At 54.1% G+C, this 25,487-nt stretch overlaps 1 protein-coding gene and 1 long non-coding RNA gene across 2 annotated transcripts in view; one reads left to right on the top strand and one right to left on the bottom strand.

Annotated features, from left to right (window-relative positions):
* Nucleotides 1-24: 24 nt before the first annotated feature.
* Nucleotides 25-8,895, bottom strand: LOC123785663 (uncharacterized). Its single transcript, XR_006777697.2, has 3 exons — nucleotides 8,712-8,895; nucleotides 6,712-6,853; nucleotides 25-2,852 (listed from the first exon to the last, which is right to left on the bottom strand). It is a non-coding gene; the product is annotated as an uncharacterized LOC123785663 (long non-coding RNA).
* A 165-nt stretch (nucleotides 8,896-9,060) lies between these two features.
* RASSF5 (Ras association domain family member 5) overlaps nucleotides 9,061-25,487 on the top strand; it is a 65,785-nt gene continuing 49,358 nt past the window's right edge. The window contains exon 1 of the mRNA XM_045787487.2: nucleotides 9,061-9,553. Within this exon, the coding sequence (XP_045643443.1) occupies nucleotides 9,100-9,553 (454 nt within the window). The 5' untranslated portion in view covers nucleotides 9,061-9,099. The remainder of the gene's footprint in view (nucleotides 9,554-25,487) is intronic.

The following is a 25,487-nucleotide window of genomic DNA, read 5'->3' as shown; positions in this document are numbered from 1 at the left end:
CCGGTCACTTCCTGATCCCTGCCTTTCCCCTAAATGGACCCTAGTTTCAGGGAAGAGCCCGAGGAAGATGGCATCCTGCTGGGAGGGCTTACCTTCCCATTCCTTCTCCTGCCCCCCAGCCATTTGGGGGAGCTGTCTAGGGGGCCTGGTACTGGGGGAGAAAGGAGAACTCTCTCTTTTTCCCCTTCAAGACTACCATCTAAGTGCTTACCCCCCACTCCCCCCGCCCCAGTTCAAAACCTAGGCTGTGTCCTAAATACTGAGCTCGGGCACTCCTATGAGCCATTTTGAGTGTTCCCTCATTTTGCCTAGAAGCTGGAATGGTGCCTGGACAGTCAGATTTGTGCAAACTTAGTCATTCCCCCGCACCACATCCAGCCTTCCCTTAACCAGGCTGCACTGCCCCCCTAGCCCAGGCTGTGGGAGAGTAAAGAGTAGAGTAGCCCTCTCGGGGGAGGGAGATGCATGGGAAGCCCCATTTGTGCACTGAAGAATGAAAACAACGTTATGCTTGACTCTAGATGACCCCAGAAATCTTTCCTGCCCACCTTCATGAAGCCTGCATGCTCTCAGAGGCTCCACGGCCTCATGACCCAGCAGGGCGGAAGTGAGGAAGCCCAGGTCCTTGACTCTGACCCCCTCCATGCTGCTTCTCTATGGAAAAGACCAGCATCCGCTAAAGACCCAGGGGAGGCCTCTGGGGAGGGGGGATGGTGGTTGGCATTGAGCCTAAGTGGCGTCATGTATGCCATTTGGGGGGGGGGGAGGGTGTGTGTCCATGGGGTCATTTAAGCTCAATGGGTTCACATTCCGGGGCCCCCGGAGCCAGCAGCTGCCTTGCTGCCCCTGGGCCCTGGGCCACCTCGGGTCTGCTCTGCCTGCGTGAAGCTCGGCTGACACTTCTGGCTCATCAGAGGCCCTGCAGGGAAGTCCCGGAATGGATTTTCCCTGGCAGCTGTGGCTACCTCTGGATCCCACATGCTTGGTGGAGCTCAGCAGAAGAGCCTGGGGATCCCTGAGAGCCAAGTGCAGATTTTTGGGGGATGATATGATGCAGGCTCTATGTTCTCACGAGAGAAGCCCAGCAGAGACATACTCAGAGGCTTCGGTTTGTTCCCGTGCGGGGCCGAGCCCCTGCCGTGGATGCTTGCCCCCATTTAAGCTTCTGCAGAGGCTCTGATTCTCTGTCAGCGGGGAGTGAGGAAGGGACCAATGCCCGTGGCCAGAAGAACCTTGTAAGATCCTCAGGTGTCTGAGGACCTCTTAAAGTTCCCTTTCTGTTCTCTGTCATGATTCCTAACTTCACACTTAAAATGAAGAGTCCACTCGGCTCCTCAAACGTGCCCTGAACCCCTGCCGTGTCCCAGGCCCTTACCGGGCTGTTGCCGGTGCCGGAGCCACACAGGTGACCGTCATGGCTTGTCTGCCCCGAAGGAGCTCACCGTGATGGGGAGGCATTTCAGTGTCATGACGAGAGTGCCGGGCTAGGAATGCACAGCTCAAGGGACAGCACCGTCTCGGGGGGGCCATGCTGAGGTCAGGCTGGGAGGGCGTCAGGGAAGGACTTGGGGCACCGCAGGCTCTGGAGTGCGGCCTTGGCAGGCGAGTGGAGTTACCTAGTGAAGAAGGCATGGCAGGCGTCCCTGGCAGTGGGAACAGCACACGCCGTGCATGGAAGGAGCTGTATGTGTGTGGAGCGTCAGCTCCAGGGGGAGTTGGTGTTGAGGAAAGGGAGAAGCCAGACCCAGAAGGTCCTCGTAGGCCACGATAAAGAACTTGAGCTTTACCTCCGGGAACCATAGACCAGGTTTCACGTCAAGTCCAACTGGGGTTTTAAAGATGACTCTCGGGTGCCTGTGTGGAGGGTGTATTGCAACACTGTGCCTCGGTCTCCTCGTCTGAGAAATGGTGATGCTATCTTTCAACGTTGCAGGGAGGAATAGAGCAGGTATTTCCACAAAGGGCCTGAAACACAATGTGAGTTCTCTGCACCCCCCCCCACCTCGCTAGGCCAGAAGCCCCTGTGCGGGGAGGCTCAAGAAGCAGTTTGTCTTGTCTCAGTGGGCCAGGCAGTGGCTCAGTTCAGTCGCAAACGTCTGGGAAGAAACCACACGGCAGTCAGAGTCATGGCGAGCACCTCTTACAACAGGCTGGGCCAGGTTAAAAATGGGCCTCGCTAGGAGGATGTGGGGGCGCGTCCCAGCTCCCCACGCGGTAAGGGCAGCCCACTTGGAGGGCCTGGTGTCTCCCTCTGTGTCCTAGTGCTGCGGGGTTCAAAACACAGTTTCTGGGCCACCACCCACTGGATTCCAGTCGGCGAGGGTGTGGCCCGGGGACCTGCCTTGTGACGAGCTTCCCGGTGACTCTCCACACTCCCCGCTTGAGAGTCCTGCGGCCGCCCATATCCTGCATGTGGATGGGGATGGCCCAGCGTAGGCCAAAGGGCAGGAGGTGGTAGACACCTGACTAAATGCACCCCCGACCCCAACCTGACAGCTGAGGCCAGGGGAGCCAGGATAGGGGACACGATAGAGCCCCACAAGGGCCCCACCACGCTCCCGCCGCACCCGCCGTTTGCTCCAATAGGGCTGTCTCACTTCGGCAGAACGGCCTCAAAGGATCGCCACAACCAGCCCTTTGGGGTTCCCTTCCAAGCCGCTTCAGGGACTTTGTCAAGGGTGGGATTCCAGGCGCTTCTCCCTTCATCTTGCAGAGACTCCGTAGCCAAGGGACGCTGGTGGTGGGTGGTGAGGAACAGGCAAGAACGGCCTGAAGTAGCCGCAGATTACTTCCCTGGGGAGCTCCGAGTTTCAGCAGTCACTTCAAGCAGTTGGGTCCTTTCCCTGCACCCTCTGCAGGGAGACAGGGTGTGTGTGTGTGTGTGTGCGCGCGCCGGGGTGGGGGGGTGAGGACAAGAGATGGGAATGAGGACAGGAGAGAGGGTGGGAGGGAGGACGGAGAGGAATGGAGTGATAAAGAGATGGACAGAGAAAGGGAGAAGGAGAATGAGGGGCGAAAGGGGGAAGAAATGAGGGGAGCAAGAGAGAGATCCGGAAGAGACAGGTGTGTGTGTGTGTGTGTGTGTGTGTGCACGCGTGGGGCAGCTGGGGTGAGAGCAGGGATAGCCTGGAAGCCAGGCCGCTGTGCTCCTGTGGTCTGTCCCAGCCCCAGTGCCTGGCTTCCTGCCACAGCGATGGGCCCAGAGAGGGCTTAGTCCTGGAATGTAAGTCGCTGTGGCTTGGAGCCTCCCGCTGGCTGAGGGGGAAAGTGCTGACAAATCTGCCTGGAATAGCTGAGTTTTTCCACACGGAAAGAAGAAACATACAACAAACCAGTCTTACCGTGAGCCCGGCAGAGTGACTTGGGATGGAAAAATTCCCTAATTGAGAGACAGACGGGGGAGGCGCCACTGAAGCCTGGAAGACAGGCCCCACCCACCCGCACCCTGCATGGTGACACCTTTCCAGGAGTGACACCTGACATCGCTGCTGCACTCGTACCCGGGTTTGTCCTCTTGTCCTGAATACTGTCAAGGACCTAGATGTTCCCGAGCACTGGAGCTCAGTGACACAGAGGAAACCCATCCTCCTGAAGGGATGGTGACCCACCAGCCCTCACCCCTGGCCAAGGAGCCAAGAAATGCACCCCAGTGACCATCAACTTGGAAGGATGCACAGGAGTCTTAAACAGTTCCCAACTCCACTGCCACTGCCCCCAGCCCCAGCAGGTTGCTGGGTGCCTTCTGTTCTCGCTGGGCCAGGCAATTCCTCATCTTCCCTCCCTGGTGCAGGGCCCATGGCCTAAAGCGTGTTTAGAGATGAATTCTGAATTACGTACTGGTTGGGATCTGACAGCTGAATTCATTCCATTCAGCATTTGATGATCACCTCTTACTTTCCCTGTACCGTGTGATCAGAAAGGCCAGCAAGACCCAAGTGGGGAAGGCAAAATGTACAAATGTAATCGTGACTCACATCAGGGTGATGTGGGTGTTGGAGATGCAAGTGACTTGTAGGGTCCCAGAAGAAAAAGTGAGGGATCAGGTCTGGGCAACTCTGGGAGGGCTCTATGGCATTTGGATTAGACCTTGAACATTGAACAGGATTTCAACAGGGAAAGAAAAATGGGGAAGTATTTTGCTGATTCTTCAAACTGTACCTACAAAGTGAGATCAGAGACGTTTAACCACTGCCCTTTTTACCATACCAGCTGGGTAGTGCAAAGGCAAAATCGTGCATTTGAGTCTAGACTATGACACCTTTTGGGGCCAGTCACATGACTTCTCTGAGCCTTGATTTTCTCATCTGTAAAATAGGAATGTCAGCCGTTTCAGACAGTTGCTGTGAAGATCAAGTCATTCAAGCCTAAAGTGCCAGACCCATGGTGAGCGCTGGATGCATATTTCTTGAGTAAATATGTATAACACATAGCATTTGACAAGAGACTTTTACAAATATTTTAATTCTCCAACAACATGTAATTATGGTCCTGGCTCACAGCCCAGCAATAGAAGGTGTGACTGACCCCCATTACTCGGACCCCCATCATTCTCCACTTCCATGCAGGGGGGGGGCTGAGCTCTGTGTCCAATGAGCTGCCCATCAAGGGAAGGAAGTCTCGTGCAGAGCTGTAGCCCTGCACTCAACAAGGCTGACAGCATTTCCCCTCAAATGTCTATGCAGGGGTCACACGATCCCAGCTACCCACTGCCTTGCTCGCATTTTCAGAGTGGGGTCTGTGAGGCACCTTAATCAGCTCCTATAAAACACAGGCCAGTACCCAGAGTCCCTGGATCTCTGGAGGTGGAGTCTGGGGGTATGCATGTGGAACAAACTCCCGTTCCGAAGGTGTGGGAAAGTTCGGGGCTCTTGTTGCCTCAGCCGGGACTGCCCTTGCTCAGACAGACACAGGGCTTACTCCACTCGGGTCTGTGTTTAAACGTCTGCTCCTCGGAGAGGCCTTTCCTGGCCACCTGACCTAAGAGTTGCCCCTGCCATTTTCTATCCTCTTAATGTGCTTTACTTTTCACCATACAGTACTCAGGACCTGACATTCTATCACACTTACGTGTGCTTGGTTGTTATCTGGCTCTCCCCCTACGATGGAAGCTTCAGGAACATGTCCATTCCGCTCTTGGACCGTTAGTGCCGACAACAGCGCCCGCTACAGAGCGGGTCTCAGCTACTTGTTAAATGAATAACTGCTCTGGGCCCCTGAAGGCTGCGCTGGTCAGTAGTGCTGTTTGCCAAATATTTCCAGCTCTTTCCCCATTCTGAGCACACGATGGCTTGCACTTCTTGCTCCCCTTGTGGAGGGCAGGCTATACACATGGGAACCTCAGGGCTCTCTTGGCGTCCCTCTGGCACGGTGGCCAGTGGCCGGCAATATTCATGTGGTGGGGCCCCGAGCGGCTCTGAAGAAGAGCCTCCCTGCCAGCCGGCAGAGGGCTTGTCATAGCAGTGAGAAAGAAGTTTCTGGTTTAAAGGCCGCGAGACTTGCAGGCTGCTTACTACCGAAGCATAACCTAACCTGTCCTGACCGGTGCAGTGAGCCTGTGCAAACAGCTGTTCTCTCAGAATCACTGGGAGCTCCCCTAAATGCTTTGGGGATTTCAGCGACTTCAGATGCCTCAAAGCCAAACAAAACCAAAAACTTCCCCTTCAGAAAGTCAGGATGCATTCTGTCCTTCCCCTTTCCTTCCCACTGGGAAGCTCAGCAGGGGTTGGGGGGGACAGCCCTGACACAGCTCGCCCCATGGAGGAACCAACACGCTCCCGGACCACCTCTGAAGTGACCTCACACACTGACCACACACTCAAATGACTTTCATAATTCTCCGCCTTGGTCAAAAATAAAAACAGCACACCAACTCTTCTGGGAGTGAGTCACAAACAGAAAAAAGTCAACGGCTCTGAGCCAAGAGGATCTGCGAACATGGGAAAAATTCCCAGTGGAGGTGTCCCCGCGGACACTGCGGTCTTACCCTGGTGGCCCGCCTGACCAGAGACCAACCCCAACAATCCTGAGCCTCAAACAGCGCACACTACACTGTGCCAGGCACCGTCCTGACCCTCCAATGAGCCTAGAGTTTATTTACTACGTCCTCCCTGGGGAAGGAGGACTGAGTTGCGAGTGTGTGTGTGCTGTGGGAGGGGCCGCTCCTTCAGGGAAGAAGGGCACTGCGCTGGGAAAGATGCTATCACAGAAGGCAAGTCCCAGGCAGGGAGCCTCCTGTCGGGGGTCAGGGGTGGCAACTACCTCTCCCAACCACAATTTCTTGGCTCAGGCAGATGAACCTTAAGATAAACTTGATAAACGTTTTGGGTTGGTTACATGAGGTTATGTTATCTCCTTCTTCATCTCCGTTCCCATCCCACAAGCCCAGTGTAGGGCTCTGGCCCTGCACAATCCCTTTTGCCATTCAGGGCTGAGAGCAGCCACCCGCGTTCCTCCAAGTCAGAGCTGTAGCGGGAAGGGAAAACCAATTTTTCTGTGCAGCTTAGGCAGCTGGGAAGGGGTTTATGTCCGGTTATTCCAGACAGTCCTCAGCTTCCCAGGGCTAAAGGAGACACTCATCCCATGAGACCTTCCATCCAGGGGATCTGGGCTGGGCTGCCCCAACTCATGCCTGGGGGGGGGGCAGAAAGGGGGATGGAGGGCAGAGATGGCGATTGTTGGCAATTATTTCACAAATGGCATTTCAGAACTGACCTTTCAGTGATGTGTGCATCGTCAGGTCCTTTCTTCTTGCCACACCAAGCTGTCACCCAGAGCTCAAGCTGGGTCCACGCCCTGGACCTCATCCAGCTTCCTGCCTCCTGGGAGAGGTGATCTCCTCCAACGAGTCTCAAGCCTGTGGTGACGGATGGGTAACAAAGGGTGGATACAAACAGATCTTTATATGCAAAGCAGGTTTCTGCAACAACCCGGAGAAAACTGTTTGCAGAAAAAGTGGACGAGGTGGGAATAAGAGACCAAAAAGGCAAATTGTACTTTCCTGTGTGAACATTCAGCAGATAGCATTCAGGGATAGCCCCCCCACCCAGTGAGTTTTTCTCAGTGTGTCCACTGACACTCAGCTGCCCTGTAGGGAAAAGAACAGAGAAGTCCACCTTATCACCACCTGAGATCTAGAGTAGTGGAGTCCTTGGGCCAGCAGCAGCAACACCACCTGGGAATCTGTTAAAAATGCAACATCTCAAACCTCAGCCCTGAACTCCTACTGACTCAGAAACTGTGGGGGTGGAGCTAATCTGTGATTTAACAAGCCCTCCGAGTGATTACACGCCAAAGTTTGAAACCACTGATGGGAGAGAAAGCAAGGTTCACACCGGGGAGCGGAAAGGTGGGGGAGGGGAGTAAAAGGGATGGCTCATCGTGCACCCTCCCTCATCTCAAAGCCTTCTGCTCTGTAAGACTGTGGGGTTGGCTATTTTCCCTTGAGCCCAGAAACCACCTCCTGAGTGAGGTGTGACGTTCCAGCCTCTGGTGCGACCCAGGGACCCGGCACATCTCCTCCACTGCAAATGCGGAGGACTCTCTGACTGCCACCACCATGAAGGAGAAGCCACGGACCAAAGCGGGCTGGGAATTCCCTGGCCACTGGACTCTTGAAGTTTTAGGAATTACCTAAAAATTACCTCCACGGGAAAGAAAAAGCAAAAGTGAAGATTCCCCTACCAGACACTAGGGGGAGTCCCATCTCTGGCCTGGGAGGAAGAGGGTGAGTCTCAGGTCTAGAGGAATTTAGATTATTTCCAAAGTTGGTTGCTGATGTCCTCTGTTAAATCAACCAAACTGAACCCCAAGTTTTAAGAGGACAGTCAGTGATCACTGCGTCAGAGCGGTGGATCGCAAAAGCATTTACCTGTTTTCCCACTCCCAGACTAATTTACAGGCAAAAAAGACCTGTAGAGGCTGGAGAGGGCCTGGGTCATGCAGCTGGCCTGCTCAAAGACCCAGCAGTCCCGTTTCCCGCCCACAAGAGGTGATCAGGACAGGCTACGTCATCCGTGGGACCTAGTGTAAACAGAAAATGCCGGGCCCTTTGTTCAAAAATTATGAAGACTTTCAAAACGGTGAAATCAGAGCATAAATGGGAGGGGCAGAGGAGGTTATGAAGCCGGCTCTGTCACTAGCAGAAAGGAATCCGTCTTTGGGTCCCCCAAGTGCGCTGTCCATCCCTCTTACAGAGCATGGCTTTCGGGGCCGGCGTTTCCACAGTAGTTCCTGGAGCAGCCGCGGGGAGAGGACGGTTTGGCCTCGGAAGATAAGCTCTCCCCAGCCGTGGCGCGAGGGAGCGGTCTCACCATCCAGGGCCCAGGATCCTATAACCCCAGTCTTCCGGGAAAGGAATGTCCTACCAGGCAGGGCTGCCGAGAGGGGAAATCCAGCAAGAGCGAAAGTCGCAGGCGGCCAGCCTCGCTCGCCGCGGAGGCGGCTTCCCCCGGTCAGCCTGGGAAGCGTCCCCCGCCGCGCGTCCCTCGGCGTCACGGGACTCGGCGCTGCTGCGGGAGCTGGCGCGCCGGCGGGGCCTGCCCGACCCCGGCGCGGCCGGCCGGCCAGGGGGATGCGGCGAGGGGAAGCCACGGCGCCCGCTCCCGTGGGCAGGAGAAGCGGGACGGTGGCGCGCGGCCCCCCGGCCCGGGGACTACTGCATACGCCCATCCCCAGATAGTTCCGAAGCCCTTCCCCGCCGCCGGCTCCCTCACCTGGGCGTGCTGGGGTGTTGGGGTGCAGGTGTGCTGGGGAGGTGGGGACCTGATGTAGGGGGAAGTGAGGGGAGAGTCGAGGAGGCAGGGCTGAAGGCAGACCGTCCCGACAGCAACGCCTCTTAAGCTGTCCCAGTCTTCTGCTCGGCTTCCCGCAGACGCCCCCGAAATCCGCGCTTGCTCCGGCCCCCTCCCCCCACCCCTGCGCAGCCGCTCGGCCTGCCGGTGGTTCCCCGGAGCGCCCTTCCTGACGCGCGCCGGTCTCCCCGCCCCCGCCCCGCCCTACAGGCTGCGGTCCCTTTAAAGGCGCGCTCGTGTAGGGCCGCCCTTCTCTCGAGGCTGACTCGGGAGCCGCGCCACCACCGAGAGCCGCCGCCGCGAGCCCGGCATGGCCATGGCGTCCCCGGCCATCGGGCAGCGTCCCTACCGGCTGCTCCTGGACCCAGAACGGCCGCGCTACCTGCAGAGCCTGAGCGGCCCCGAGCCGCCGCCGCCTCCCGGCCGCTCCTCGCGCCGCTGCGCCCCCGCGCCCCTCTCTACTGCGCCCGGGGCGCACGAGGGGCGCGGCGCCCGGAGGGCGGCCCGGGGGGACCCAGAGTCCCAACCTCGGGCCTCGCGCCCCGCTCGCCCTCTCCGGCCTGGTCTGCAGCAGAGACTGCGGCGGCGGCCTGGAGCGCCCCGGCCCCGCGACGTGCGGAGCATCTTCGAGCAGCCGCAGGACCCCCGCGTCCCGGTGGAGCGAGGCGAGGGGCACAGCTTCGCCGACCTGGCGCTGCGGAGCGGCCGGGGCTGGTGTGACCTGTGCGGACGCGAGGTGCTGCGGCAGGCGCTGCGCTGCGCTAGTGAGTGTGAGGGCAGGGCAGGGGAGGGGCGCGCCGGGATCCCGCAGTCCGCCGGCGGGGAACTGCCAGCGGGGGCTGGGGCAGGGGACGGGCATTGCTCTTCTCCACTTCGACCAAGGGAGACACGCCCGGGAGACTCTGCTTCTTAGTCCCCTGGCGGGTGTGCTTTAGCGACTGCTTACCGCCAGGTATGGTGATGCTGTGTTTAACACGCACCTCTTTCCCTGACAGGTCCGTACCTCGCCCCTCCACACACACACACACACACACACACACACACACACACACACACACACACACACTGAGGTTGGGGATGATGACCAGGGTGGCAAGGTCATTCCGTTGTCTCCCACGCACCCTCTTGGGTTTGTTGTAGCTTCTTGACAGTGGGTTGTGAGACTGGGATTGATATGGCCATTTGACCCGTGCTTATTAGGGTTAATGGGAATATGGGTTGTTTGTCGCCTGTGGTACAGGCCCATGGCCCGCTGTGGTACACCTCTTCTTTAGGGCACACTGTTGGGACAGGAAAGAGACCTGGTTAGGCTTTGAATGGAAAGGGGCTGTAGGTCGAAGTGAGCCTGAGGTCACCCTAGACCTAAGGTCATCCTGCACCTGTGCCCCCCCTTTACCTTTCACCTCTGGCCCCTCAAACCTTTGGACTCTGCTCTAATGTTTGGCTGTGCCCTGTCTCCCCTCCTCCCCCGTTCCCCTCCTTCTCCTCCACCTCCTCCTCCTCATCCTCTCCTTCCTCCTCCTTCTCCTCATCCTGTAAGGTTACGGCACCAGTCATCAGGCTCTAAAATTCCCCAACTCTCTGTCCAGTGCTTTCCTTCCCAGAGCTTTCAGGCCCCTCCAGCCTCCTTCAGAGCCAGACTCTTCTCAAAGCCTGACTGTAGACCACTAGACACCCAGTGTGTCGACTTTCCAAGCAAACTTGCAGTCGTTTCGGGGGTGGGGGTTATTATTTTTCTCTTCCTACAGTTAGGTATATTTCTTTAACGGGTGTCCTCTCCCCACCCCCATATTTGCAGTTGCCTGTTTGGGGGAGGCTAACCATATCCATGTGTTTATGTGTTTATAGAGATATTTTAAAGATCTGAAGTACAAAGCACAGAGGACGGCACAGCCCCTAACCAGAGTCTCTGGAAATGGGTTGTGGTTTGTATCTGTCAGCAAAGGCCCTTCCCCCTTGACCAGAGGCCCGCGGCTCCCATCTGACTGCCCCAGCTACTTCGCCATCAGGAAAACCCTACCTTGCCCATCCCTGAAGTTCACAGCAGAGGCTGTGCAGGGTGCCTCCTGCTGCTTCTGCCTTTAAGGAAGGAAAGCTCACATTCTAAGCCAGGGTCAAGTGGAAGGGAAAGATTGGAGGGGAAAGTAGGTGTTGCTACCTCTGCCACCCGAACTCACAGTCTAGATGCTAATGCTAAAGGAAAGAGCAAACTTTACAGAGGTGTGTGTTGTGGGTGGAGAGCTGCTGTCACTTGGTAAATGCTCCTGACTTTACAGTAGAATCAAATGTAATTTGCCCATGGATGTCTCGCAACGGTTGCCCTCTCAAGGGTCCAAGGGTACTTTATCCTCAATTCTATAAACACACACAGAGGCAGTATTCTCACTGTCACGGATTTAGTTGTGCTGGAATCCCGGGAAATCCACTTCATTGGAATTCTAATCGGTAGTTAAGACATTTGGGGACTCTATCCACCAGGGATGAATGAACACCAGAGAGGGAGCACAGCTGGAGTCAGGGGACTAGTGAGCGGAGACTCTGTTTGTCATTATTAATATTTAACTACGTGTGGACCTGTGGCTGGATGGGAGCAGTTGAGAAATGTTCTGATGCGCAAATGAGCCGCTGGCAGGTGAAGACACAACTGGCCAAACTCACTGAGCATCTTTCTTTAAGTTGAAGATCTAATTCCATGGTGGTCTTGGTTTATCTTTGTTTTGAAAAGCCAGATTTAGAAATATGACTTTAAAAGGGCAGTAGCAGGCAACGATTAAGAGAACAGACTGAAACCAGAAGACCTGAGTTCGAATCCTCACTCTGTCACTTAATCTCTGGGTCATTCTGGGCCTCTCTGTGCTCTGCTTCCTTGTTATAAAAAAAAATGGGGATAATAACATTACCTACTTCATTGCGTTAATGTGAGAGTTCAATGAATTAATATATGTAAAGTGCTTACCACGGTGCCTGGCAAAAGGGATTATCAATGTTTAATGCAATATGAATGTTATTGTTATCCCCTCCCATCCAACAGCTGTAACAATTTGTCTTTGCTCATGATTCCTCTGAGGATCACCTTTCCAAGCAGTGAGTATAGTTCTCGAACCCTGGTTGGCTGAACTAAGTGGGGAAGCGGGTGCCATGGGCATCCCAGGATGTGGGGTATTCACTGTCCTGCCTTCTGTGGTTGAGGAGTGCCCACACTGAATGCCATGGCTCAGGCAGCACCAGGACACTGGTGCCTTGTCTTCTATCACTTGCCCCCAACAAAGTGCCAGGCACAGAGCAGCCTCCATAAGTCGCACTGGTGAAGGTGGTGGCTTGTTTTTACTGGTAAATCTCTCTGCTCTTGGAAACAAGGAGAAGGGCGGTGGTATATGAATGACATCTGTCTGGGCAGGAGCCTGACAATGGGGGGTGGAGGGAGCCATGTTGATAAGATGGGCTTTTAGTAAAGGAAACTTTTAGAAAGCTGTCTTCCCACAGTCTGTGTGCCTGTTTGGTGAAAGCCTCTCTCACTTAAGCCTGCCTCTACTTCCAGGTCTGTAACTGACGCTGGCTAATGCTGGATTTGCCCACAGGGAGGTTCAGAGTTAATATTAATTTCCAGGATTAAAGAAATCATGTTTATTAGATAGAGAAAGAAATCCAATGGAGATTGGGGGAGAGAGAGACAGAAGCAAAAAGAGAGAGACACAGAGAGACAGACATACAGAGAGATTATGTAAACGCATAAGCGTGCTTTGGGGTGGTGGCAGTGGCAGTGGCAAGAATCCATTTGTGGGTAAGACCCACAGCAAACATCCTGCGAAAGTCCCTGGCCGCCCTTTGGCTTTGGTATCAGGAAATGTCCTTTACAGGTCATAGACCTTTTCTTCTGTGGAAGGCACATAGAGTTGACCTTTTACTTTTCGTCTTGTTTTGTGGGCATGTAAGCCATCCTGGACTAGAGAAAGTCTGGAAAATGGGGTAACCGAAGTCCAAGTCCACATTCAAGGAGGGATGCTTGGACCCACCTTACATGCAAGGAATGCCTAGAGCCTTCTCTGGAGGTGTCATCGTTCAGAACTATGAAGTGTTATGGGATTGGAATTATACGGTGGAAAGGGGAGCCCTGGGGCTCCTTATCCTACGCCGCACTTGATAGATATTTAATTATGATGTGAAGAGGAGGCGACTCCCGTGAGACCTCAGGGACAGGGGACTTTCTGGGGTGAGTGAGACTGTGTCCCATAGGGCCCCTTGTCCAGCCTTCCCAGCTCTGTCTTGTCACTTCACTAATGGCTGGGCTATACCCGCCTCTCTGTAAAGACTGGACCCACCCATGTGACAGATGCTGGATCCTGTGGAGTCATCTATTATGGTGACTTCTTTGTAGAAGAAGTTACGGGGACATTGACACCATGTTGCCCTGCAGCAGACCCTAAAACTCTTGGGCACTTGGAAAGTAGTTATTTGTCCAGTACACCCAGCAGCACTGAAGTGTGTGGCTTCAAGTCTTTTCATGGACTCAGGCCCCTGTTTGGCTGGGGAGGTTAGGGAAAAGGATGTTGAGTTGTTAAAGAGAGTGGAAACCCCCCCTCCAATTCCTCCTGCCCCTGACTGTAATTGGGATCTTCTCCTAGGACAAGTCCTAGTGGAATGAGTGTGCACGTGTGTGTGTGTGTGTGTGTGTGTGTGTGTGTGTATGTGGGGACAGAGAACAGATCTGGAATGCTTTGAGGGAGGCCTTCCAAGGTCCCTAAGCTGTATCTTGTTTCCTCTCCTCCCTGCTTCCTGTCTTCTGGAAAGATGAAAGTGAAAGCATTAAATGTGGGCTTAATTGTCCCCCCTCTTCATCAGAGCATGAAATTTTCTGATTATGGAAGGAAGGGGGCTTGAATCCCAGGTACAGTCAAAAATGATTAATGCCACTTGTCTGCCAGCCTAATTAGACTTGGTAATGAACGTGTGTGTTCGCCCGCTGATCCTGTGGAGTTATTAGGTGGAAGTGAATTGACATCTCCCCTCAGCGCTGAGGCTTTGGTCTGGGATCCTCTCTCTTCCCCCCAAGTTTATCAGTCACTCAGCCTGGGCCAAACCTGGCAGGTCAGCCCTGAGTGACAGGGAAAAGACAGCCCCCTGCCCCACCCCATGGGCCCTGCCTGGCTGGTGAAGTGGCTTCTGCCACAGGACCTGGCTCGTGGTGGTGAAGAGTGTGTGAGGACAGGGGCCGGAGGCTTGGGCCAGGCCCAGCCCACCTGTGAGCTCAAGAAGGATTCTTCACAGGCCAGTAGTGCCTTTTCCCTGAAGAGCCCATAGGATTTTCATGCTTGCTTCCACATTCATCCTGGAATGGCTTCCTGAGGTCAGAACGCAGAGATGCTGTTACCAAGGGCTTACGTGGGCAGGGAGGCGTCGACCGTCCACCTGGCTAGGGGCAGGACAAGGTTAGAACCTCTCAGATGGGGCAAAGCTGGCTGGCCTCGAAGGCCTTGGGGCCATCTCAGGCTGTCCGGTCATTTCCCTCCTTCAGGCCATGCCCAGCATTTCTTCGTCAGAAACCACGCCCCTGTAGGCTCTTCCGAGGAGCCCTCTCTGGTTCCCACCCCAGTCCTCAGTTTCCCCACGGAAGGGGTGGCTAGCCACTCTTGTTCTGCCCAGGGTACTATTAAGGCAGGTGAGGAAGCTGTAAATACGCCTCTGGCCTTATCAGAGGCCCTTCCTGTTCGCATTCCTCAGATGACAAGGTGAATGTTCTCGGGCAGGTGAATATTTGTGGGTGCACAGAGCAGGCAAATGGAATGTCACCCCCCAACCCCACCCTCAGCCCGAGCTTATGTCTGCAGCCAGCCTTCCCTCTCACGCACAGATCTGCGGTGCTGGTGGCTGGATGCCGTCTGCCCCCAGGCCACCCACCGGCCGGCTGGGTTCCAGCTCTCTGCTGCCTGGGTCCGGGAGGGCCGGCAGCGCTGATGCTGGGAAGGCCAGCCCTGACTGGGGAGATGGCTGGGCATTTAGTCATTCGTGGTGGTTTTTCTCCGAGATTTGGCAAGCTTCTCTCCACATGTTCAGGGCAGAATCTTAGGGTTGGGAGGGGAGCTGAGCCAGCTTTTCCACTTTGGGGAAAGAGCAAGGAGGCCAAGGTGATGATGTCAGGCAGGGCAGCGGGCTCACTTCCCCGGGGGCTCTGGTTTAAGTGGAATCACATCAGTGCTGGGGAGTAGCCACGGGAAGCCCCGCCCCGAGGTTAAGACTATCTTGACTCAGACCTGGGGAAGTGATGTTCGGGTGCTCTCTGAAGCACCCCACATACCATGCTGAGGAGACTTGGGCTGAGCCCGTGTACCCTGAGAGCATTCTGTGGTGCGGTCATTGGCTAGGGCAGCTGACAAGTTCATGTGGGGCCTGTGCTAGCCCGCCTGTGGTTCCTGGCATAGAGAACGTTCTTGAAAGATGCACCCACAGAAAAAGCAGTGATGTTGGGTTCTTATTTTGCCCTTTTGGGACAGGAAGGAAGACCAGCAGGGATCCCTCTTACAAGGTAGCCCTGTGTACGGCCTCCCCTGGAGAAGATCCTGTCCTGACTGAGGGGTCTGGCATCCCCCTGGTTTCTGTAGAACATTCCAGCTTTTTTTCAGGATTTGCCCATCCCCACTTATCGCCTTGGCTCCGCTGAGGGCGTCAGGGAGAAAAGTTCAAGCTCCCATTGTACTGAGGGTTTGTAAGAAGGTGGTGTTGGACAGTCTGGTGTGTTCATTCCTGCGTGTCACTGGGTGGCAGGGAGCAGGGTCTGTCACTCACCTGTGACCACAGCCAGGCTGGCTCATGTTTACTCTGTCATCGAAGGCTTGCACCCCACCTTCTGCCCCCCCTCCCTGTTTCTTGAACAAATGTTTCCAGGGCAGGGCAGATCTTACCCAGATGTCTGCAGTGGCTGCTAGAGAATGAAAATTTGGCTTACATGGACCTTTAAGAAATCACACCTAAAAGTCAGGCCTAAAAGGAGAATGATGTACTTTGCATATCTAGTTGTTGTTTTTTTTTAATCCTTTTGTGGGTTTTTTCTCCCTTTTATTGATTTTTTTAATCCTTTCGTGTTTTGTTTCTACTGGATGCTGGCTCTGGGAAAGAAATATCGTCGTGTTTGCTGTAGATACACATTGGTGTCCTATGAGCCTGCTAGGGTGGGAATACATGGAACAGGGAGAGCTGAGAATGACGAGAATTGTGGGAGCAGAGGTGGCCTGGCGCTATGTGAAGCCTTTGCTTGTGCAGTAGCTTGCGAGGTGGGCAGGGCTGGTGGGATCATGGCCCTCTCACAGGGGAGAAAGCACAGCATTCAGGGAGGCAAAGGACTGCTCTAAGATGACCCAGATCAGAAGTAGCAAAACCAGCACCAGAACCCAACACAGCATTTTGCCTTATAAGCTAATGTCATTTGAACATGCAAGTTCATTGAGTGCTCCTCCTTCGTCTGCCCCCCCCTTCCACCAAAGAATGCTGAAATGTCCATAAAGAGACGTACAGAAAAGAAAAAAGAGGGTGAGCCAACGGGTGGGTAAGCCATGTGCCAGCCAGCCAGCCAGCCAGTGCCTAGATAATTGAGAATTGGATGCATTTAAGCCTGATTCCAGTGTGTGGTTTCTAAATAGATTTTCAGCATGTGTAAATCATGAGATCTTTAAACAAAAGGTGAAGTTTTTCTATGTCCCAAGATAAAAGAAAAAAGAGTCTCTCTCTGGCCCTGCCCCACCCCCACTGGTTTCTGGAGTGTGTAGGGGGCTGGCATGGAAATGCAAGTAGGAAGTCTTTTCCTGTTCCATGCCTCCTCCTTGCCATGATCCAGGGTCAGAGTTCATGACACAGGGCTAACCCGGAACCACAGCAAAATTAGGCTGAGTCTCAGAAGGGACAGCTAGCGTGAAGAAGGGCCGATAAGGGGCTTTAATATAAACCAAAGTTGGCCTCACAGACTTCTGGCTCTATCCCAGGCAGTGCTGTGGCTACACGGGGACCAACAATCTCGGGAACCCCCGCCCCCAACTCTTACCCCATCTCTGACTCTCTCTGTTTCTCCAGGTCAGTCTTATGTTTGGGTATCATTGCTTACTTTCCTTGCTGACTTGGAGGAAGCTGTTTTTCCCATTCAAGCTGAATGGGAGCTGGAGGTTTTGTGGTTTCTGTTGAAACAATTGTGTCCTTTCTGCAAGGGAGGAAAGGATTTAAAAGAAAACAAAACCCCTCAGAGATCCCTTACTATCCAAGAGAACAACAGATCCCAGCTGTAACTTGATTTGTGAGAGAAAGGGATGAACATACGGTACATAATGTCTATTCGGGTGACTTTTCCAAAAGTGATCTGGAGTGATCTTTATATGAATGGAGTATTTCAAGGTAAGAATATATTGTAGCCCCGAAACTTGAGATGGGGAAGGTTGTTTCTTCCCATTGTGCGGTGCCTTGGCTGGACTCCCTCCCCAGCAGGCGGGTCATCTGGGCGGTGCTTTTCTTCAGGAAAAGCCCCCCTTCATCTGGGGGCTACAGGAGGTCATCGCACGTATCCCCTTGCCCCTGGATAGTGCTTCTCCTAAACCAGGTTTTCTATCTATCCAGTTTTCAAAGGGTCAGGAGGGAAGATTCTAGAGCCTCCCAAATCTCCTTCTCCAGTGCCTGCCAGTTCTCTCCTGCTGGCTTCTCTGGTGGCTTAACCCGTCAAAGAAAAGCTCTGTGATGAGGAGAAAGGAGAAGTGAGATCAGTAAATCCTCGAGCCCAAAGGGGGACATTCAGGAGGGGTTTTCCCCCATTACTTATGACTGACTTAGAGTAGATGTCCTCTAGCACGGGTGTTTCCTTCCCTGAGAGTGGGAATAGGAATGCCGACTCCGGCCTGGGCTCATCCGGGGGGCAGCGGGGGCGGGGGGAGTTCTGGAATCCCTGGGGATCTCCCAACCCTTGCTTGATGGCTCCAAGTGTCGTTTTAGTACCTGGACTCACTTGTGATCAGCCTCTTCTGTGCAGAAGCTGCTGGGTAAACTAGGGGGCCACAAAAAAGGTCATGGGCAGCCCAGTCTCCCTGAGGAAGAACGAGGGAGAAAGAACCCATGTCTGGGCCGGAGGAAGGATGCCATTTTAGGGCATTTCTGTCTTAAATCAAGGACTTGCAAACAATGCGCTTTTATTGTGAAGCTTACAAACAAGTTTTTATTGTTACTACACCAAGTACTGAGGCCCTCAGCAGTAAGGGGGACCCTCTACCCAGATTCCCTAGGAGGAAGGCAGATGATGGGGGGCCCAGTTTGGAGGAACAGAGTGTAGCTTAGGTTTTTCTACCAATGGTTTCTTCTCTAAGCGGCCCGAGGACATGGCCTTCAGCTAGGATGCCCCTCAGCGTTCTCTGTGACTCGGGGACCAGCGACAGCACAGAGGAGGGGACCCACGCTGGCAGGAGGGTTGCAGGAGGACTAGCAGAGCTCACGTCTGAACCCAGGGGTGTGGACTTCGGGACCTAACAGCAGGTGCCCGGAGCATGGATCGTAAATGCACCTTCCTTTCCGCAGACCCACGAGGCCTCCGCAGCACAGGATGAGTGTCCCTCCTTTGTCTGCAGCTGGACTCCAGTGGGAGCTGGCAGATGAGTTCTGGAATCTCCAGGCAGCCCCAGGAGCAGGCAGCCCTCTCCAGCGGCTTTCCTAGAAGGCTTTGCTGCCTGTCCAGGGCTGGTTGCCCGTCTTGGCCTGGGTGACAGGGTTTCTGAGAACTTTTCCCACTGAGGACCTGGTGGCTTCTGGGAGTTGGTGTGGAGGCGATGCCCTGCGAGCACTGTTTTAGGGCAAGAGAACATTTCTGTCCTATTTATAAGAGACTCTATTCTTTTCTTCTTTTCTCTTTCTTCCTCCTTTTGCTTCTCACCTCTGTCTGCTCACTGCCTCCTTACGGGCCCAGTTGGCTGAAAGCCGATGCTCTTCCCCGCCCCTGGACTTAGTGTGGGAGGATGTGAACTCTCCCTGTCGTCCCTCAGGAGCCTATATAGCTGGTAAAGCATTATTAACCCGCCATCCCCAAAGAAATCCATTAACGAGCTCCTGGATCAGGCACATGGTGTGAGATAACCGGTCACTTCTGCTGTCTGTTGAAACTTTGGAGACATTGATTTTCAGGCTTGCAGGCACTCCTAAGCCTTGAAGCTTGGGGCAGGCTCTTTCCTGCAGCCTGTTCGGTGGGGGCATTTTTATCTTATCAAGCTAAAAGCCCCAGGAATAGAAAGTTTTCCATTGGGGGAGGTGGAGGGGAGAGGACCTCAGCTGGGAAGGAGAAGGCTTTGTGCAGGCTGTGCGGGTGCCCGGGCCCCACGTCCCAGGTGCCTGGGACTTCCTTTGGGAAGAGGAGCTGGCTGGGCTGATTGGAGCAAAGCCCCAGTGACGGGAGGCCCCGGGGTCCTCCCGGGGCCAGTCTCTCTCCACTCAGCACTCCATCCCTGCCGGGCAGCCTAGAGAGAAGCCACTGCTGTGCCGCAGCGGAATGACTGAGGGCTGGCAGGAGGAGGCGGCTCCTGCCTGCTTCAGGACGGTCATGGCGAGGCTGCAGCGGCTCTTCCGCAGGCTCCCCAAGAGCCGTTCGGGATCAGAGAGGCTCCAGGCCCTGCAGAGGTTCTGCCACGAGGCTCGGCTGGCTAGCGGTAGGTCCAAGTGCTCTAGCTTGGGGCCTTCAGGGGGTTCTTGGGTTCCAAGGCCCTGGCCGAGTGGCCTTCCCTGTAGGGAAGGGAGTACAGGAGCCTGCTGGCTGCCTGATATTTGCTGCTGAGCTCAGCAGCCCTCCAGGGGCCAAAGCTCCGGGGCCGACACCCTGCCAGCTCTAGGTGGCACAGCAGGTCTAAAAGCACATGAGCAGAGGCCCAGGTTGCCTGTGGGTCCGAACGGCGTTTCCCTGGCTGAGAATGAGGACTAAGCGGTCATCTTAATCCGAGTCCCTGAGCTGGGGGAAGATGGGCACTTGGATGACACTGTTTTCCACTCTCCCATGCCGGAGCTCTGAGGGATGTGAGATCTTGTCACAGTGTGGAGTCAGCCTCCCAAGGACCCAGGGGCAGTGACATTTCCTAGGCAGGGGTTTCTCACCTGCATGGCTAGGGGAGGTGCCTGCGGGGCCCCAACATGCAGGCTTTGCTGGGCTGGGGACTACTGGCCGGACGCAGGGGACAGGAGCCCAGCTTCAGGCAGCGACGGGGCCAGGGTTTCTTGCCCTGAGCACTAATTAGCGGGGGGAACAGTCCTTGCCTAGGGAAGGATAATGGCATAGTGTGGGGCGAGTGAAAGATAAGAAGGAGAGACAGTAGCATTCACATTGTCATGAAACCTTAGGGCCTCCTACTCACTTGTTTTCAAAGAAAGGAAACTGAGGCCAACCGAAGCTGGTGGAAGCCCTAGGACCAGGGCAGTCCCGGCACCTGCCTCCTAGCGCATGGCTCTTCCTGCTGTGTCATGCTATCTCAGCGTCTTATCTTTCTATAGATAGATAAGTGCTGGAGCACTTAGGTTTGTTTGTTTATTATCATGTATTCCCTCCGGACCCCTGCGCTGGGGGAGTGGGAAGGGGGTTATGTTATTTCACAGATGCAGCAGCTCAGAGAAGTAAGGCCCCTTGCTAGGGGCCAGAGCTGCACAGTCAGGCCTGGAACCCCTTGTCCCAGGTCCTAGTCCCCTTACTGACCGTTTGCTGCTTCTCCTTGATGGCTGGATCTTCGGAGCGCAAAAGCTTCCCTTGGGGCTCCCTGTCCCACCTGTCTCCGCACTGTTCTCTACACATTCAGGGATGGGTGGGCATCCGGTCACAACACTGACTTTTAGAGACGGAACGCACCCCGACAGTCCTCTCTGGGCTGAGATTTCAGAAGCAGAGTTTAAAAGACAACATGGTCTTGACTCTGGAAAATATGATTTTTCTGATCGAGGTGTCAAGAGAGGTGGGAATTTTAATTCAACTAGACCTAATCCCCACTTGGAGACAAATACTCTTAGCCAGGCTGCATAATTTATCCTCATCAATGGCCTAATACATACTGCGGCCCTCGCAGAGAGGACAGCTGGATGCTGAGCTTCTCGGTTTAAATGCTCACTCGTGCCTTCGTGTTCCTCCCCCCCCCGCAAGAATTATTCCACAGATCATTCCCTGCTCCTTTGCTATTCAGCCCAAGGAGTTATAGATTTAAGAAAATCAATCCTGCCCAGAGAGGCAGCATGAAGTCAAGGCAAATGCTGCATTCCTTCTAAGACACGCTCACTCGTTTAACTTGTGTTAGCATTTGGACTTAATGGATCGGAAGAGGGGAGACAGGGCGCTCAGAGATGATGGCAGTGGTAGACAGTGGACTGCAGATTTCTAGAAGAGCTCATCTTACTTGCAGGAATCCATCAGCAACCTATAATATGGCATTGAAGAACACCAGGGGCTTGGAGCCAAGCCGAGCTGAGTCTGGATCTTGGGTTCTTGGCGGTAGGGCCGTCCTCGTATAGATGAACGTCTCTGAGCCTCGGTTTCTCCCAGTGTAAACTGGGCAAAGAATCTTGACCTCAAGCTGGTGTCAGAGAAGTTAAACGTGACACCGGATGTAAACCAGTTGCCACGGTGCTTGTCACATAGCCGGTCCCTCCTTGGCAGCTGCTCTTGTTTACTGCTCCAGAAAGACTTTTAACAACGGCTCCCGGTAGGTCACCTGTGTGAGCCCTCCTGCCCCCCACCCCCCAGGGCTACCTGCTCTTCCTTCACACCTGGGCAAGGGAGGGCTAGCCGCCGGCATCTTAGGGAAAGAGATAGGGTTTGAAGGTTGCCTGGGCAGGAGTGGGGGAGGGGCGTGAAACCCAAACACCTTCTCTGGAAAAATTCCTATCGTTGAGTTTACCACACCGCTTCACTAACAAGGAAGGCTAGGTGAGCCAACCGGGCATCATTAGAGCTGAGCAAGCATGTTGCCAAGGAGCAAGTCATATATCATCTGAAAAAGCTGCTCAGGGGTCAGCGGGGAAACGGCCTGGCGGTCCTGGCTCTACAGGGACACAGCTGTAAAGAAGCCTGTGTGAGTCTCCTGCAGAGAAGGGCGCAGACGTCATCTATTTACTTTTCTTCTCGCTGCAAAAAGTCTCCTTTCACCCAGTTGGTTGGCGATTGGCACTTTGTGCACAAGTGACATCAAAGCAGGTGCGGAAAAACCAGTTGGAGGCAGCAGGCTGGTGCTCCCGTAAAGGACGGAACCTGTTTGCTCCCGGGCTTCTGTGGCCTCGGGGCTGTGATGGGCATACCTGTGTGCACTGAGCTGTGTGCCTGTTCACATCCGCACATCCGTCTAAGCTTCCTCTGCTGTCCTGACATCTGCCGATACCCAGGCAGCCCTTCTTGCAAACGTATTTAGCTGTTCTTCTCCTTGGGGTCTATGGGACACTACCAAAAAATACACTTGAGGCTAGCGAGAGGCTAGACCGTCTTTTGCCCCCTCTCAGAGATGGTGTCTGCTTTAAAATAGAACGGGCGCCTGGGTGGCTCAGTTGGTTAAACATACAACTCTTGCTTTCAGCTCAGGTCACTATCTCAGGGTCATGAGATGGAGCCCCATGTTGGGCTCCATGCACAGAGCAGAGTCTGCCTGAGAGTCTCTCCCTCTTCCGCTGCCCCTCCCCCTGCTCACGTACACTCTCTCTCTTTAAAATAAATAAATCTTTGAAAAAAATAAAAACAATAAAACAAAAGCAAAACAAAAAACAAACAAAAAACCCCCTTAGGCTCTTCATTCCATATCTGCCCCTCAGTACCAGAGATCATGTCTTTTCTTTACCAGCTACCCAGATTCCCCCTTGTGTCTTCTCAGGGGCCTGGGGACGGGTGGAGAGGAACCTGAGCCCTGGGGGTGGGGGACCCCTCCTGCTTTGTCTCTCTTACACCCGGAGCAAAGTGACACATGCCTAGGGGAGGCAGAGGCCCCTTCTGAGCAGGTCTGAAGCCGAGAGGGCATCTGGCAGCTCCACACTGGCTTGGATACCACGGACCTGTTACTATTTGTAAAACTCCCTTGAACCCAGCTGCCTACAATGTTTTAAAATATATACATTTTTTCTTTTCTTAAGGTGCTCTGGCAATAGAATTTATTTTTTTCCATGGTGGTAATCAAAATAGGACATATCTATACTGGAAAAAATGTGTGTATATATATGTGTATATATATATATATATATATATAATATGTCATGTGTGTATATATATATTTTTTTTTCTTTCATCCACTTGTTCCTATTACGGAAAGTCTTTGGATATAACATGCTATCCCTTAGAACAGTGGTTCACCTAGAAGGCCCTCCAAAAATACATGTTGAGCGAATGCATGCATGTGCACATGAAAAACTAATAACTAGGTTTATGTGGAAAGACAGGGGCATAACTATATGAAAGGTTTAATATTCTCTCTGTGGCTCTCTGAGCACCTGTGTCCTGATGGGTGCACATGCTCTAATCGCCCCTGTTGAAAAATGGGGCCATATCTTTGCATGTCTGTCTGTCCGGCCGTACCCTAAATTCAACTTGAACTTCTTTGGATATGGTGTCAGACAGTCCAGATGACAATCTACAGACCCTCGCACACCAAGGATGAGACCCATTTAGCTTTCCCACCCTGGGCCCCCACCTGAAATCATTTACTTCAACATTTCCCCCAAATGTATCACCTCTTACTATTATTGTCCAAGGGTGGGGGGGATTCTCAGAGATGCTCTGTGATATCACACTGAGGGCCTGCAGACTCGCCCCCTTCTCTTTTCTTCATCCACCTCTCCTCCCAGCCGCCACTGTCACCAAGAAACCGCTGGATGAAAGCCAGAGTGCTGCGGCCCTACTCAAGGATAATAGGGGTGCAGCTCTTCAAGATGCCGGAAGCGTTCTTGGGAAACATAGTGCGTGTGATAACAAATATGATACCAAAAAAATTTTGGTCGGCCAAAAGATTAACTAGAATAAATGAAAAAAAAAAAAAGAATAAATGAAAAAATAGTTTCGCTGTTGTAAAAAGACTGAATCGATTTAAAAGTACCACGAACTGTAGATGACTGTGGGAATTATGGCTGCAATAGGGTGTCAATGTTATGAACATCGGAAGTGTAAATAATATAGTAAAAACCAGGGGGTGGGGGCCGAAGAGCTGGAGGGAGCATTCTGGAGTCAGTTGTCCCAGCAGGGAGCCAGTTAATACCAGCTATGGTTGAAGCATGCGTTGTTAAAAATGGCTCAACCCTATTAGTGGTGTATTATAGACGTGTATACACAGGACATGGGGCATGCAGATATGTTTCAGGGTGCAAGCACCCCCAAAGATTAAGTGGCATAAAACAGGCCTTGTGGGAACGGTACGCTGTGGCCAGGCCCCCCCCCCCTGCCTCGCCAGGCCCAGGGAGGGCACCGTCTGACGCTTCCCTCACTTCCTGCATCGTCTGTCTGAACTTGTGAACTGTCCTGCCCTCCCTCACCACACCTGCTCCTCCCCCATACCCCAGCCCACACCCCCAGCCTGGCCTGGCCGCAGCGCCTTCCTTTTGTGGGTGCTTTTGGCCTCGGGGTGTGCGGTTGTGTTGGAGATAGATGACTAATGGGCCCGCCCGAGAGGCACACCCACCCACACCCACCCACACCGGGCAGGACTGTGCCTCTGCAGGCTAGCCTGGGCACCCAGTGTCTGCCAGGCCAGCAGGGGATGAGTCCAGGGAGAAGCCAGGCTCGGGCATAAACAACTGATACATGAGGCCTAGCAACCAAGGTCCCAGAAAGAATCTTAGAATCTGCTTTGGTCCCTGAGCAACAGGGCAGGACTCTTTGCCCTTCTCTTCAGTACAAAAGTGTCACTCAAAACTCACGTTGTCAACCCCACCCAGCCCTGCCACACGCCAAACCTATCCAGTCACTTTGGGAGAGGGTGGAGACCAGGATCTTGGGGAGGCCTTGCGTCCTCAGTTCAACCGAGGCGTCCCAGCATCCCCCAACCTCTGGTGCACTCTCTCGTCAGCATGCCAGGCCTGGGGGATCCTGCTTCCCATGAAGCCCGCCGCCCCAGCCCTCTGTTTTGCATGGGAACTGCACGTCTGATCCAGGCCCGAGCACGTTCAGGCGCGTCTCTGCTCGGCTCTTCCCACAGAGACGCAGCCTCGGAGCACCCAGCTGCCCACCTGCCCTGTCTGGGAGGGACCTGCCCACAGTCTCTGACCTGGGATGTGGGCCTGGCTTCCAGGTCGCTCCCCTACCACTACATCGGCCCTTCCTGCTGGCTTCCTGGCTTGCTTTCTGGCACATTCTGTGGGGTGTGTGTGTGTTGGATTGGGATTTGGATTGTGTAGTGGGGGTGGGGAGTGGTTGTGTGTCTCCAGACCGTCCAGGCTAGGGTGGGGGGTGCTGAGTACTCTCAGGGGTGGCCTGTCCTCCAAGACAAGAAATTACAGTATATGGTCTCAACAGGGTTGGGGTTGAGGGCCTTCCTGGAAACACAGAGATGCAGATGTCCCGAGCTGGCTGCCTGACCCCACGAGCAGGGAGTTTCCACTCCCTTGCACCGCTCTCACTAGGAGCTTAGCCAGGAGTAAGAGAAGTGTACAGACAGTGCTGATGTTGCCAATTGCTGCAGGGCTCCAAGCTTGACAAATCGCAGTCTCTCTACCTTCCCACCCTCAATACAACTCCCCCTCTCAGGTCCCTGC

The sequence above is a fragment of the Ursus americanus genome, chromosome 2 (assembly GCF_024610735.1).
Source record: "Ursus americanus isolate L20-20 chromosome 2, mUrsAme1.1.p, whole genome shotgun sequence".
In the NCBI taxonomy this organism is placed as follows: Eukaryota; Metazoa; Chordata; class Mammalia; order Carnivora; family Ursidae; genus Ursus; species Ursus americanus.
This window is presented reverse-complemented; position numbering and strand designations above follow the sequence as displayed.